This window comes from Thermothielavioides terrestris, chromosome 2 (genome assembly GCF_000226115.1).
Source record: "Thermothielavioides terrestris NRRL 8126 chromosome 2, complete sequence".
NCBI lineage: Eukaryota > Fungi > Ascomycota > Sordariomycetes > Sordariales > Chaetomiaceae > Thermothielavioides > Thermothielavioides terrestris.
The window spans coordinates 1841702-1856562 of NC_016458.1; the positions used below are offsets into that span (position 1 = coordinate 1841702).

General features: G+C 60.1%; 5 protein-coding genes across 5 annotated transcripts; 3 read left to right on the top strand and 2 right to left on the bottom strand.

Annotated features, from left to right (window-relative positions):
• The first annotated feature begins 24 nt into the window (after positions 1 to 24).
• On the top strand, positions 25 to 1048 carry THITE_2112180 (uncharacterized protein). Its single transcript, XM_003651602.1, has one exon. It carries the CDS (start codon positions 555 to 557, stop codon positions 984 to 986), a length of 432 nt encoding a protein of 143 aa, XP_003651650.1. The 5' UTR covers positions 25 to 554; the 3' UTR covers positions 987 to 1048.
• On the bottom strand, positions 1049 to 2011 carry THITE_2112181 (uncharacterized protein). The gene is made up of 3 exons (XM_003651603.1): positions 1958 to 2011; positions 1535 to 1864; positions 1049 to 1382 (listed from the first exon to the last, which is right to left on the bottom strand). Exons 1-3 carry the CDS (start codon positions 1967 to 1969, stop codon positions 1299 to 1301), a joined length of 426 nt encoding a protein of 141 aa, XP_003651651.1. The 5' UTR covers positions 1970 to 2011; the 3' UTR covers positions 1049 to 1298.
• A 994-nt stretch (positions 2012 to 3005) lies between these two features.
• On the top strand, positions 3006 to 4721 carry THITE_2076533 (uncharacterized protein; the record flags this gene model as incomplete). Its single annotated transcript, XM_003651604.1, has 2 exons — positions 3006 to 3247; positions 3338 to 4721. The coding sequence occupies 2 exons, from the start codon at positions 3006 to 3008 to the stop codon at positions 4512 to 4514; spliced, it is 1419 nt and encodes a 472-aa protein (XP_003651652.1). The 3' UTR covers positions 4515 to 4721.
• Positions 4722 to 5663: 942 nt separating this feature from the next.
• Positions 5664 to 9802, top strand: THITE_2045005 (glycoside hydrolase family 35 protein; the record flags this gene model as incomplete). The annotated part of the gene is made up of 8 exons (XM_003651605.1): positions 5664 to 6213; positions 6335 to 6431; positions 6520 to 6609; positions 6673 to 6964; positions 7086 to 7214; positions 7281 to 7349; positions 7422 to 9123; positions 9570 to 9802. 8 exons carry the CDS (start codon positions 5664 to 5666, stop codon positions 9800 to 9802), a joined length of 3162 nt encoding a protein of 1053 aa, XP_003651653.1.
• A 1465-nt stretch (positions 9803 to 11267) lies between these two features.
• THITE_153186 (uncharacterized protein) lies at positions 11268 to 12257 on the bottom strand (the record flags this gene model as incomplete). The annotated part of the gene is made up of 1 exon (XM_003651606.1): positions 11268 to 12257. The coding sequence occupies one exon, from the start codon at positions 12255 to 12257 to the stop codon at positions 11268 to 11270; it is 990 nt and encodes a 329-aa protein (XP_003651654.1).
• Positions 12258 to 14861: the final 2604 nt, after the last annotated feature.

The window sequence follows — 14861 nt, forward strand, 5'->3', positions numbered from 1 at the left end:
GATGGAGATGCGGACATGTTTGTCCTGCTGCAAACATCATGTCAGTCGACAAAGTCGCTGCGGCAAGAACACCGGGCGCCAGATCGCGCGCGGCTTGAGATGGTCTATTTTCGTTCCGAACTTACTTTGCGCGCAGCTGGCTGTGAGTGGAAACGGGAGATAGAGTGAGGGTTTGGGAGCGACTTCAGAATGGTCGCTCGAGTGCGAGGGCAGCGAGGGCAAATACACCGGCTGGGATGTACGAATGAATCACCAGCCTGGCGAAAAGACCAAGCAGATGCCAAAAGAAGGTCGGTTGTCGTGCTCAAAGCCGATGGTGAAGAGATTGGCGGCTCGGAGCAGGATAGAGAGGAGATTTGCTGGCTTTAAAGCACACTTGAGTAGGTGTGTGCGAGCGATCGCGGAAGACTGGGAAGGCCAGGAAGATGGGAAGAAAGAAAGTGCGTGTGAAACGAGGAAGTGTGGTGGCGGGCGTTGGGAAGGGTTTTTTGAGTTTAGATGTGGGAAAGCCAATGAAGTCAAGAAGAGGATGCGGAAGCAGAAGATGGGAAAGAATGGGAGAAGAACGGGTGCTGGGAGTTGAGAAGAGTTTTGAATCTGGATGTGCCAGGACCGATGAAGAAGTCAGGCACGAGAAGAGGAAGCGGAAGAGGAAGCAGAAGCAGACGATGGGAAGAGAGGAAGAAGAGCATGCGGTGGGGGTTGAAAAGGGTTCTCGACCTGGATGTGGGAAAACCGAAGAAGAATTCAGGCACGAGAAGAGGAGGCGGAAGTGGGAAAGGAAGTGGAAGCAGAAAGAGGAAGAGGAAGAGGAAGCAGAGCGGGCGGCAGCACATGCACATGAGCGCGGGAAGGGAAACGGTGAACTTCCAGACATGGGACGGAATGATTTTGTTTACTTGCTGCAACCCCCCTGGGAAAGGCCCAGCAGCGAGCACATGCAAACCAGAGCACCCAACTCTTGCACTTGCACACACCTAGCATAAGGTGCAAGAAGAACGACAGGCGGATCGCACTGCAACACGTCATCGCCAGCATCACGAGAGATCAAAATTCCCTTGCTCGACATTCACCACATGCAGCCGGACAGAAGATCAAAAGCAAGTCTAAGACACTCTAGAAAAAGACGGCACATCCGCTGCTGATGCATGGGGAAATGGTACATACAATGAAGAGCGGAGAAAGGCGGACATGGCCGGGGGATCAAGTTCTTTTCCTGCATGAATGCCGGAAGCATGAGCCGGCACAAAGAAAATGGAGAGACTATCCAGCATCCACCCGATGCTCACAGCGCGGCCCTACTTGGGCAGCGCGTTGATCATCTTGAGGATTTCGGACTCGTTCTCCCCTGCCTGCGCCCTGCCATTGTTCCAGTCCACGACCTGCGTGGTGTTTGTCAGCCATGCTGCTCCAGCTGCAGCCAGTCGGTGGGGGCATAGAAAGTCACAAAAAAAAGGAGAATGAAGAAAGCAAGAAAGAAAAAAAAATAAAGAAAAGAAAAAGAAAAGAAAAAGAAAAAGAGAGAGAGGCATACCACGGGGCGCTGGAAGTTCTCGACATTCTCGTGGAACTTCCTCATGGCCTCCCGCTCGTCGGTGGCGCCCTTGACGATGCTGGAGATGCGGTGCCTGCCGGCGTACTCGAGGATTGTCCGCAGCTGGTCCGGCGTCGGCGGGTTCTCGGTGATCTCGAGCTTGAACTCCGGGCGGCGCTCGGCCTCGCTCTGGGCCGAGTGGTCGCTGGCCTGGTCCTCGGTCGACGTCTCCGAGGCGGCGGCCGACGCCTGCCTCAGCGCGGCGGCGAGACGCATCGATGCGGGCGAGCTCGCCTTGTGGAAGAGCGTGATGATGTCGAGCGGTTTGTGCTGCGCGTGACTGTTAGCTTCGCAATTTCATACACGCACTGTCAAGCGTCAATTCGCACGTCATTCTGGGCAGCCACGCAGTTTAATACGTACAAATCGGAACATTGTTGCAGATTTCGGCCTCCAAGTGTCGCTTGAACTTAGAACTTCGACGATATCAAGAGCTGGAGTCTGGGGATGCTCCTCGCTTTCTACACATTCCACCGCAGAATGCAGAGCTGAGGTTGGGAGCTTTACGGCTTATTCCGGCAGCAAGGTCCCCTGCAAGCTTGGCATCGTCCGCTGAAGCCACCGTGACGTCAGCCAGGCAGGGCAGACGGAATACGAATTACGCTAATCAAAAATTTCGGTAGTGAAGCTCCCAAACAGGGTTTTACTGCATGCCAAGCTCCCCTCATACTGAATAGGCAGATGCTCATGTGCATGTAACAAGCATACTGCGGTACCTGACCACATATCCGTCCTTCGACCATCCCATCCCAGTCGGCCCTTCCAAAAAGGGGAACTTCAGCTGGAAAGTTACCTGATTGGTTAGCTGTCCGAGAGGAGGATTGGGGGCCATATGAGAGATGGAGGGAAGCGGTCTACTGGGTATGTACACTACAAACCTGTGCTTGGTAATGCCGTGAGGGGAAATCCAGTCGGAAAAGAAGGTCTTTTCTTTCTGGATTCTACTCGAAGGTTTTTGATGTCTTGGACTTGACGGCTCTTCGTTGATTTACCGAATTACTTTGTACTTCTGGACTGATTGCTTGCTCGGTCACACGGCAGCGACCCGGGCCATCAAGGTGCATGTCGCCGAGCCAAGAGCAGCGGCGACCCAGATCAAATGGATGGTTGCCGAACCAGGGCTTCAATTGCACCTTCCTTGGGTATAGTTAAATATGAATACGTATGAAAAGCTGCCTGTTTCCGCTTTCCGCTTCTGCCTTGGAACCCTCCCAACCTGCGCTCATCAGGCCCAGTCAAGCGTACCTCCCTCTATAACCCTCCCCTTCCAGATCAACAGCATTGCCATTTCCGCACCATGACTTCCAACCGTTCCTCCTTCTGCCTGGTGGACGAAGACACCAGCAATGCCCCGACGCCCCCCGAGACCGCCGCCGACTCGGCCGCGCCCTCGCTCTTCGAAGTGGCAACCATGCCCTCCAACGATAGCGATGGCACCTTCATGGTTCACACGTCGCTCCTCTTTGACCCCCTCAAGAAGGCCTTCGTCTGCGACGTGTCTATCGGGGTTGACCCCCGTTCCGGCTCCATCAGGGCCCTCCACCGCCGCACCTCATCGCCCTCCTTCCGGTCCAACGACATCGACCTCCGCGGCAAAGTCGTGCTGCCCGGCCTGGTTGACTCCCACACGCACATCTTCCTCCACTCAGACAAGTAAGGCCCCCCACCCGCAGCTCCTACACCCATCCCCTCCCTACGGCTCACCGCCCCTTCACCCCCTCCTCGCAGAGAACGGCCGCACAGCCAGCAGATGCTCCTCCAGTCGCCCGTCGAGCGCGTCGTGCGCGCCACCAACCACGCCCGCGCCGCCCTGCTCGCCGGCTACACGACCTACCGCGACCTGGGGACCGAGGCGCTGGGCAGCGCCGACGCCAGCTTCCGCGACTGCGTCAACCGCGGCCTGACGCCCGGCCCGCGCATGTTCGTCGCCACCGAGGCGATCGCGAGCTCGGGCGGGTACGAGATCCGCGTCGAGAACCGCTTCGCGCGCCGCAGCGGCGGCGGCGGCGGCGGCGGCGAGCTGGCGCTGAGCGTGCCCCGCGCCGCTGACACCGCGGACGGCGTGGACGGCGTGCGGGCCGCCGTGAGGAGGAGGGTCGGCGAGGGCGCCGATGTGATCAAGTTCTACGCCGACTATCGGAAGCGGGTGATGCGGTTCCCGCCCGACGTGCCGGGCCCCGGCGGCAGTGTGCTGTTCCCCCCGGAGAAGAGGCGGAATCCGGCGCTGTTGCTGTTCACTGAGCTTGAGATGAGCGCGATCGTGGCTGAAGCGAAGCGGGCTGATGTGCCCGTTGCGGCGCACTGTGGCGAGACTGAGACGGCCATGATGGCGGCGCAGGCCGGAGTTACGAGCGTGGAGCATGTGTTCGAGGACTCGGCGCGACTCGGCGACGCATTTCTCGAGCGTCTGCGCGATGCCGGGACGATCTGGGTGCCGACGCTGGCAACTGCTGAGGCGTACTATGCCGGGCAGGTGATCTTCGAGTGGTGCAAGACGACGGTGAAGAAGGCCGCTGACATGGGCGTGAAGTTGGCGGCCGGGGGCGACACGGGCGTGTTCAACCACGGGCTGAATGTGAGGGAGATGGAGATCATGATAGAGGCCGGTGTGCCGGTAGAGGATGCCCTGGTAGCGGGCACTTACAACGGCTGGCTGGCGTGCGGCGGGGACTCCTGCGGGTTCAGGTTTGGGTTTTGGGAGCCGGGAAACCGGGCGGATATAATTGCCCTGGACGCCGACCCGAGGACGGACGCCAAGGCGCTCAGGAAAGTCAGCTTTGTCATGAAGGACGGCCGGGTCTGGAAGCGGGACGGGCAACCGGTGGATATGGTTGCACCATCGCAGTGGCCACCTGAGGACGTTGGCTTGGGTGCTCGACATCGGCGTGACGCTCCGTCGTTAACCGGGGCTTGTACCTGACAGTTGGATATCAACATATGGTTCCACAAGAACCGTCGCCGTCAGCTCTGAAATGTGTCCTACAGGTTCGGCATCAGCGCATACAGCGAACAGGACTCCGGAACTCCCGGGATCTTAGCGGCGACGATGGCTCATGTCGGCTCTATCGACAGCATCTTTGCAAGAGCGAGACGCATAGAGGCTTGGGTAATCCAGACAATCCGGGAGACAAGCAGAGGCCGGCTCTTTACGGTTGGGACCACACCGGATTTCCTCCATTGCGCCCTGCGCCTGGTTCACCGCCCGAAGTGTAAGGACCGAGGATTCTCATCGATCATCATCGACGGTGGGAAGCTGGTAGCTCTGGCCGAAATGCGGGACTTTGCCAAGTCACAACCGAGGGTGCTCAATCTCTCACGGATCTCCCACAAGCAGGCGTCCCACAAGGCACAAGCTGTCGCCTACCTTGGTGATGGGAACCGAGCATCTCATCAAATGGCTGCTCCACGAGCACAATACTCGAACAACTCCCACGGTGGCATTCGTCTGGTGCCCTGGCTTAGAGTGTTTAGAGTTTCGTTTGTGCCGGCGCACGAAACTGAATGGCCGTGTCGCGCAAGAATGTTGTTGCTGGGGCAAGAGAAAGGGGCATGCCGCAGTTCGGTTAGGGTTGAGGACTGAGCGATGGTTAACAGGGGGTTCGCGTGACTTTCTTTGTGAGGCGAGCCGTGTTTCTAAAAGTAAGTCTTCGGATTGCCACGGTTTGGTGTCCAACACGGCCCCAGTCGTGTTACACAACGCCTCGCTGGCGGCCCCGGGGGCAAACATAGCAGGGCACAATATCAAACAGGGCAGATATGACCTTTGAGACCGCGTCCCAGGTTACGGAGGACAGACCAAAGTTCGTCGTGTGCGAGATTGGTGATTGCTCAGTCCCACTGCTCGTCCAGAATCCGTTTCACCTGACGGAACACTTCCACCAGCCTTTGTATGTGCAATGCAAACCATGAGCTCCCTACCGCGACCTTGCCGCCGCGCAACTACTTTACTACTAGAACTGCCACCATGTCCGCCGTCGTCCATTCTGTGGACTCTTCTCCCCGTCTCTCGTCCTCTCGTTCCTGTCTCTCGCTTTGCCCCAAGAGTGCCATTCCCTAGGACACAGTCAACATGAGACTGAGACTAGCTCTGCTGCTGCTTACCTCCACGGCCGTCGTGCTGTGCAGGCACATCTTCTCCTCCTCGTCGTCCTCTTCCCCTTCCTCATCCTCTTCCCACCTTCCCTCCTCTGAATTCAACCCCCTCTCCATCCTCCCCCGCCTCATCTCCCGCCCCTCCACTCCTCCATCCGCCAACCCACAGCCCAACCCAGAGCCAAACCCCAACCAAAACCGCAATGAAAAGCTCCCCCCGCGCGCGGACGCGACCTACGCGCCGCCGACGTGGGACAACGCCACGCTGGTGCTGCTCGGCCAGCGCGCCATGCTCTTCGGCGGCGAGTTCCACCCCTTCCGCCTGCCCGTGCCCGCGCTCTGGTCGGACGTGCTCGAGAAGATGCGCGCGGCGGGGCTCAACGCCGTCTCCTTCTACGTCCCCTGGGCCCTGCTCGAGGGCCGGCCCGGCGAGGTCCGCGCCGAGGGCGTGTTTGATGTCGCCGCGTTTTGTCGGGCGGCGGCTGAGGTTGGGCTGTGGCTTGTTGCGCGGCCGGGGCCGTATATTAGTATGTCCTCTTCTTTCTTCTTTTCCTGTCTTTTGTGTTGTTTTGGATTTGTTGTTTGGGAGGGGAGGGGGGAAGGTTTGTTGGATGGGATGGCTGACAGCGTGGCGGTGTGTTACTTTAGATGGCGAGGTTACCGGCGGCGGGCTGCCCGGGTGGATTCAGCGGCTCAGGGGCCACCCGCGGACGTCAGATGCGGATTACTTGGCGGCGACGAATAAGTGAGTTCGATGGGTGGGCGGGTGTGTTGAGTGCGCGAGGGCGAGGAGGCTCATGAGGTAAGGGGCTGACTGAGTGAACGCGCGGCAGCTACGCGGCAAACGTCGGGGCCATCATCGCCAAGGCGCAGATCAACAACGGCGGGAAAGTCATCCTGTACCAGCCCGAGAACGAATACAGGTGCGCGGCAAGAGGTCGTACATACGGCTCCAAGGAGCAGCAGCAGCTGATGATGAGAGACAGCGTCTCGAGGACCCTGATCGGGTTCAACTTCCCTGATCCGGGCTACATGCAGTACGTGGAAGACCAGGCCCGCCGGGCGGGCGTTGTCGTGCCCTTCATGAACAACGACGCGTGGTCTGCCGGGCACAACGCGCCGGGGACCGGCGTGGGCCAGGTCGACATCTACGGCCACGACCTGGCTCCCCTCGACCCCGACTGCGACGACATGGCGTGGGAGAAGGGGGCTCTGCGGGAGACGCAGTACGCCAACCATCTCAACGTCAGCGCGTCCACGCCATATGCCATTCCGGATGTGAGCAATTTCCCCATCGCTCAGTCCCGATTCCGCATCGAGCGAGTGGCTAACCTGCGTAGTTCCAAGTACGTGGGCCTCCTTCGTCTCGAGTTCTTACACCACTGCTGAACATTGCCAGGGAGGCGTTCTCGACTACTGGGGCGGCACCGGGTTTGCCCGCTGTGCGGAGAGGTTCAACGCCGAGCAGGCGCGCGTATTCAACAAGAACAACTTCGCCGCCGGCGTCAAGATATTCAGCCTCTACATGGTGGGTGGGCCACAGATGATATGAGTTAGAGAACTGTGCTATGAAAGGCACCACTGACGCGACCAGATGTACGGCGGCACCAACTGGGGAAACCTGGGCTACGATAGCGGCTATACCTCCTACGACTACGCAGCGGTACGTATGGGTCCCAGCAACCAACCTTTTGTTGGACCCGCACATGGACTCTAACGATAACGCGGAGGGCAGGCCATCGCCGAGGACCGCACGCTCACGCGCGAGAAGTACTCGGAGATCAAGCTGCAAGCCAACTTCTTCAAGGTGTCGCCGGGGTACCTGGTGGCGACGCCCGACCTCAAGCCGACGACGGGCGTCTACAGCCCGGGCCACGAGGACATCACGGTGACGGCCGTGGTCGGGCCGCAGGGGTCCTTCTACGTCGCGCGCAAGACGGCCTACCGCGACGCCAGCCCCGTCAACTTCACGCTCCGGCTGCCGACGGCGTCCAAGGGGGCCGTCACGATCCCGCACCTCGGCGGCGCGCTGACGATGCCCGGGCGCGACAGCCGGATCTACGTCACCGACTACCCCGTCGGGGCCATGACGCTGGTCTACTGCACGGCCGAGATCTTCACGTGGCAGAAGTTCGACAACGGCCAGACGGTCGCGGTGCTCTACGGCGGCGTCGTGGGCGAGACGCACGAGCTGCTGCTGCAGCGCGGCGGCGCCGACCTGCAGGCCACGGTGACGCGCAGCCCGGAGGTCAGGACCTCGCTGGAGGGGCAGTTCGTGTACGCGCAGTGGACGACGACGGGCGACAGGCAGTTCGTGCGCGTGGGCAACACGTACATCTACCTCGTGGACCGCAACGCGGCGTACAACTACTGGGTTGCCGACACGCCTGGGCAGCCGCCGCTGATCGTCAACGGCGGCTACCTGATCCGGTCGGCGGCGCTGGCCAACGGCACGCTCACGATCCGCGGCGACTTCAACCGCACGACCACGCTCGAGCTCATCGGCGTGCCGCAGGCCGCGACCTCCCTCGTGATCAACACGACGCCCACGCCGCACCGGGCCGACGACGACGGCCACTGGCTCGCCCAGATCGCCTACAGCCCGCCCAGCATCACCCTCCCGGACCTGTCGGCCGTCGCATGGTCCTACATCGACACGTTGCCGGAGCGGCAGTCATCCTTCTCCGACGCCGCCTGGCCCTCGGCCAACCACACCTTCACCAACAACACGTACCTGCAGGCGCCGCAGACGCCGACCTCGCTCTACGCGTCGGACTACACCTTCCACGCGGGCGGTGCGCTGCTGTTCCGGGGCCACTTCACGGCGACGGGGGGCGAGAGCGCGGTGACGCTGCACACGCAGGGGGGGCGGGCGTACGCGGCGGCGGTGTGGCTGGACGACGAGTTCCTGGGCGGCTGGGCGGGCAACAGCAGCGCGTCGTCGCACCGCGACACGTTCGCGGTGCGGCTGGTGCCCGGGCGGGCGTACGCGCTGACGGTGCTGCTGGACAACATGGGCAACGCGCAGAACGCGCTGGTGGGCGGGGACGACATGAAGGCGCCGCGGGGGATCCTGCAGTTCAACTTCACGATGGGCGGGGGCGGCGCCGCGCCGGCGGTGGACTGGAAGGTGACGGGGAACTTGGGCGGCGAGGACTACGTGGATAAGGCGAGGGGCCCGTTGAATGAGGGTGGGCTGTGGGCCGAGAGGCAGGGGTTCCATCTGCCCGGGGCGCCGACGAGCAGTGGGGGGTGGACGGCCGGGAGTAGTCCGATGAAGGGGATCGGTGAGCCCGGGGTGGGGTTCTGGAGGGCGGAGGCGGAGTTGGATATCCCCGGGGAGCAGTGGGATGTGCCGTTAAGCTTTGAGTTCCCGCCGATCGACACCACGGGGGCGCAGGGCAGGTATCGGGCGGTGTTGTGGGTGAACGGGTTTCGTAAGTGGATGCTTTTCATTTTCTCTTTCACTTCTTGCTGCTGTGATGCATGTCTCGTCTCAAGCAGATGCAACCGCAGAGTTCCCCGCCGCCCCCCCCCCCCCCCGAGACAGACCACCGCATTAGGGGTCCTGCAGCGGGTACCTGCCTCACACCCCAACCCAGCGTGCCTGATCTGGATCTTTTTTCCGTCGCTGTATCACCCGAGGATGGAATGCGATATACTGACACGTCGGCGACTGACACGCTACAGCGAGCTGCGAGGTGTGGATGCAACGGTGGGATCGTAGCAGAGCATCGGAATGCAAAGAGAGTGCGTTGTTCCAGTACAAAGGAAAGCTAAAGACTGAACAGAGCGTGGTATATATACATCCAGGAGTGGGGAAACCATGGCCAGTGCGTTATGCCAAGCTCTGAACCCCTTACCCCTGACGTGACAGCGACAGAATTCGGCCGCTACATCAGCCACATCGGCCCGCAGACGTCGGTCCCCGTGCCCGAGGGCATCCTCAATTACCACGGCACCAACACCATCGCCGTGGCGCTCTGGGCCTTGCAGCCCGGCGGCGCGCGCATCCCGTCGCTGAGCCTCAGAGCCGGCACGCCCGTGCTGACGGGCCGGAGACCGGTGGTCGGCGTCGCGGCACCGGCGTGGACCCAGCGACCGGGGGCCTACTGATCGACGCCCAGCCCGCGCCCAGACTTTCTCGTCTCCACTTTTTTGCTTTTCCCTTTTTGTGACCTGGCTGGTGTGCGTTCTGCATTTGGTGTGTCGTGCAGTAGCGCTTGCAGCTGCACAATACTGTAGATCTGCAGTACTTTCCATAGTTTGCGTACCTGCAGGAGGGGGCGACTGCATGGCAGACAGGAACAGGCTTAGCCCGGGCCAATATTAGGGTCACTTGACCGCCGCCCGGGTCAGCATCTTGCCAACCAGCTCGGCTTGGCTCGGCTGTGCCTGACTGTGCCTGGCTGCGTGTCTCGGGGCTCGCTGCTCGCTGCTCGCTGCTCATCATCAGCTCGACCTTCGTGGGGGGCGGCCGGATGTGCCGGGCAGCGTGAATAATCCGTACCAAGCAGGGAATGTTGGAGCTTTAACAATCGCTCTCATCGCTCCTGCCCACCGGAAGAACGAGCTGAATCCCGACTTACCTCCGAGCGGCGCCGTGGACGGAGAGGGCTACACAGGAGGGTCTCAACGAAGCAATATTATTTGGTGCTGATATTGAACTGAGCCGAGTCAGCTCAGCACCTGACCGTCCTGACAACATATTGCCAAAAGGAAGCAATCCGTCAGCCGTCGCTGGATGCAATTTCTTTGTTGTCACGCGTGACCGACAATTGCAACTTCGCGACCATGCCGGGCTGATGCGAGGTGACAAGCTGAGGAAGGGACGCAAGGGATGGGAAGAATGGCGGGGCGGATTACCGGATATGGGTAAGGAAGGGCAAATGCGAATCAATACGGAATATTCCGTACACTAAGGTACTTTATGGAGCAATGAAACATCGCTAACCCGATTGGAAACCCCAGACGGAGCTACCTGAAATACTGACAACTCCGGAGGACTGCGTACCGCTGCGAGCATCGCAGTTCACATGGAGGGAACAAAGCTTCCGGGCCTGGAATGTGCAAGCGCACGCCCCAACCGCCGAGCTAGAGAGCTGCTGGAGACATGGCAAGACCAGAAACCGAGATGCAACTTTCGTCTCATGGAGATCAGAGATTGAGAGGGTGCTAGTGTGCAAGTGTTTTGCCAGTCTTGCCGGCGAGCAGCCGCACATATGTAATGCTGAAGGACAAAGCCAGGCAGCAACCCACTGCCTCTCCTTCCAGCAGAAAGTCTTGCACACAGTACGAGGTGTGCTACATGCAACTGCCAGAATAACATTGAAAGCGCCCCAGGCCCAACGGGTATCGTAGTTGTATCCCTTAGTTATCCGCCCATGACTCCAGAAAGAAGAATGCCCCAGTGCCCAGATGCAGTCCGTCCAGTGTCCCGAAGCTGCCGTCCCATCCCGTCCAAGTAAACCCAGGGAGCCACAAGGCCAACGCCAAAGCAATGCTTGCCAACAAACAGTTAAACGGAGGACAACAAAGGGAAAAAAAAGGAAAGGAAAGGGAAAAAAAAAAAGGAACGACGTCAAATCTCAAACGCTTCCTCCTCCCCCTCCAACCCGTCCTCATCCACAAACACAATCCCCCTCCTCTTCCACCCGCCCCGCAGGATGAAGTCCTCCACCTCACTCCCCTCCCATCCAGGGCGAGGACGCGGTCTCGGCCGGGGACGGGGGCCCGGCGCCGGTGCCAACCCCCTCATGTACAGGCCCATCGCGCCGTCGTCGTCATCCCCACTGCTGCCCCCGCCCCGCCCGCCCAGCGATGGCGAGGTCGCGTTCCTGCCGCCGCCGCCGCCGCTCAGGGCGAGGCTGCACTCGCTGCTGGCGTCGCTTGGGGCGGGCGAGGGGTCGCGGCGGTGGGGTGCCGTCATCACGCCGGCGGTGGTGGTGATGGAGCGCGGGGTGGGCGCTGTGCAGCAGGCCTTGGCTGCGGCTGCGGCTGTGGCCTGGTGGTGGGCGGCGGTGGCCGCCGCCGCGTTGCCGAGGCCGAAGTCGAAGCCGTCGTAGATGACTGTGCTGTGGGAGGGGGAGGAAGAGGGAAAGCTGCCGTGCAGTGGACGGTGGGAGAGGGGTGGTGGTGGTGATAAGCGTGTCTGATGGCGCAAGTTGTGGCTTGAGCGGGTGTGCCGGAGCTCATGCGGCGGTTGGTGGTGGTGATGGTACCGTCTGCTGGCGCGGGAGGTTTCTCCGGAGAAGGCGTCCTGGAGGGGTGGAACCGGGCCCGGGGCGAGGGAGGGCGGGTGAAGCCGCAAGGGATCCCAGTCGATGGAGACGTCGGATCTGCTGCTGGTCGATGGCCGCGGGCTCGAGTCGAGCGAAGGGCGCGCCGGCGAGCTGGCGCTGGCGCCGCTGGGCTGGTATCGGTGATGATGCATCTCCTGGCTTCTGCTGCTGGAGGTGCTGGTGCTGCCGAGATGGTCTTGCCTCAAGTTCTTGTGGCTCCGGAAGCTGCGGAGGAAGCGAGGGTGGTGGTTGCTTGAGGGAGAGCTGGGGCAGTGAATACCGCACAACATCACGCTGGCCTGATGGCGGGTTTAAGTCTTCTCGAAAAAGAGGGGGGCCGTCCAGTCTAGTTGGTGGTCGACCGTTGATGGTTGGAGCAAGGTCTCGGCATGCTCTGTTGGTAAGAGTGAGAACTAAGGTCACGGCTGGGCTGGGCATCCGACGGCTACGTTGGGAAAGGGATGGGATATTATAAGCAGCCGGACCTGCATGCCGGGATCTTTGTGCCTGACGACAGGTTCCAACCGAATGGGGCCGATCGGGACGCCGACGTGGCAGAGGTGTGGTACCTCGCAGGACCAACGAAGGGACTGAGATAGCGAAAGGGAACCAAATCGGGCCATGATGGGGGCGTGGCTGAATAGGAATGGCAAGACGAGGGGTGTGTGATGTTATCTGATCAGCACGTTCTAGCTGCACACCATACCAAGCTTTCCTCCGGGTGGCGAGACAGCTGAGAACCAGCTTGGTAACGTTATCCTTGCGTGTTCGCAACAAAGCCACCTCGTCAGCAACAGGCGCAGCCGTCAAAACCCTGTACGGACAACGCTTCGGTTTCGAACACGAACAAGACCACGACATGTTGGCTGCTCGCATAAAGGACGTTAGTTTCCTGAATGAATCCACAACAAAAAGAAAATGAACACTGATAGGGCATCAACTACCAGGAAGGAATCCCGTCGCCGCCATCCCTATCGAGTCCCATATCAACGCCGTCCGTCACCTGCATGAATCCCAAACCCGCCAATACGTCATTGACGAAGGACATCATCGAAACCCCGCCGTCTGGGCCCTGGGTGCCGAGCCATCCGGCGAGTACGATCCCAGTATTGCTGAACGGATTAGTCCGTTCGGATTACACACATGCAGTAGTTCCAGGATAAGCAGTGCGGAGCCGGCGCACGTCCCCCAGCTGCCGAGCCCACCTCGGGGCGGGGGTGTGTTTCCTTGAACTTGTGTGACAGAACGCGGCTTGCCCCATCTGGTGCGCTGCAGCATCGTTAGCGCAGCATCGTTAGCGCACCCGCCTTTCGCTTGTCCGGGGGGGACGGGGGTGTTTGGAAGCTGGGGGGCCGTCACCGACTCTGGCCCACCCAGGCGGAGCGCGCTCAGTGGTCCAGATGCCAAAGATCGAAACCTGGAGAAAATCGCCCGAAAGGGCCACGTCCCACGGCCCGCCGCCGCAAGGTCGAGAATGGCGACGATGGTGACGAAATAAAGAAGCAGGACAAGTGGAAGAGACTCGTGTTGGCCTGCCTCCACTCACCGCCGGTTTCCTGATCTTCGGGCTTTCTGCTCCGTCGTCGCCCACACACTTCACGCACCCATGGCAGAAGGGGGTGTGGCAAGCTCACCGCGTGGCAGCTAGCTGCCCACGGGACCTGAAATCCCTGGGTTCTTTCTCTGTGATTGGAGAGGCAGCGAGCTGGGCGTCAGCCACCAGGATGCGCGTCTTGATCCGGCAGTGTGGTTGATCCGCCGATCGCTTAGCGGGAGAGCTGTGCGAATGAGCGCCGCCGTACGAATATTCCGTACACTAGGGCGCGTTCTTGGCAGGAATGTCCAATGCTTGGCACACTAAGCTATCGTGCAGTTGAAACACGACGTGCGGGGCCATGACATCGCAAACAGGCTCGGCGGGGAACTTTACGGAGTCGGGACATGGCGGGAATCATTCACTAACATGCTGTCTCCTCACCCTGACTCGGCTCTGTTGAATGTCAACCTCGTTACGTACTGTACAAGTCTGCCGCTGCCATGCTTCGGTTTCTTCTTCATCATATCCAGCAAAGCAGAGGATAGGTATGAATCCCAACCTCTGTCTTGGCCTGAACGTTCCATCTACCTAGAAACCAGGTAGTTCCCTTCCTAGTTCCAAGCATTGAAAACAAGTTCACTTTTGTAGAGAGTGTCCATCAAAACACGAGAACCCCGAAGGTGAATGCTTGGCGGGGAGGCACAGCGTCAGTATAAGTACCTACCTATGTAGGTAGGCAATAACCGCAGGCCTCTTCCACACACTGGGTTATACCTGACGGATACTCCATCGCCGTCAGTCAGTCACCCAGGCCAGGTCCCCTCCCCCCTATGGCTATGTTTGGAGACTGGGATCGCAGCAATCTGCTGCTCACATTCGTTGCTGCGGCACTAAACGGATGCCACCAGCCTGGATGTGTGTGGGCTAATCTAATTAGGAGTGCTTTTACCGCCTCCGCTGTGGCGGAGAGAGAGCTGGCGCTTGGTGTTCACCCTTATTTCGGTCTGTGCTGCCTAGGTACTGTGTGCTTGCTCTGCCTGTTACGTGTTGTGCAAACATAAAGGTTCAAGACTGCTTTTATGGAGCTGTCACCTATCACGAGTCGAGTCCTAGCTGTGTTGTTGATGGTTATCGATCGACGAGGGCCAGCTTGATGCTTGCGCACCTTGCAGTACGCGCACAATACCTTCCATTCTATGCTTGGGCTGGTCTTCGCTTCGCCGGCTAGGCAAGCTTGAGAGTTGCCTCATCAAGGAAGAAACTCACTGACGGTGAGCACACTTCACTTATAAACAACCGCTGTGTAGGAAATGCCATACATCAATTCGCTAAGTGAGCGCGTAGCGCTTCTCGCGTA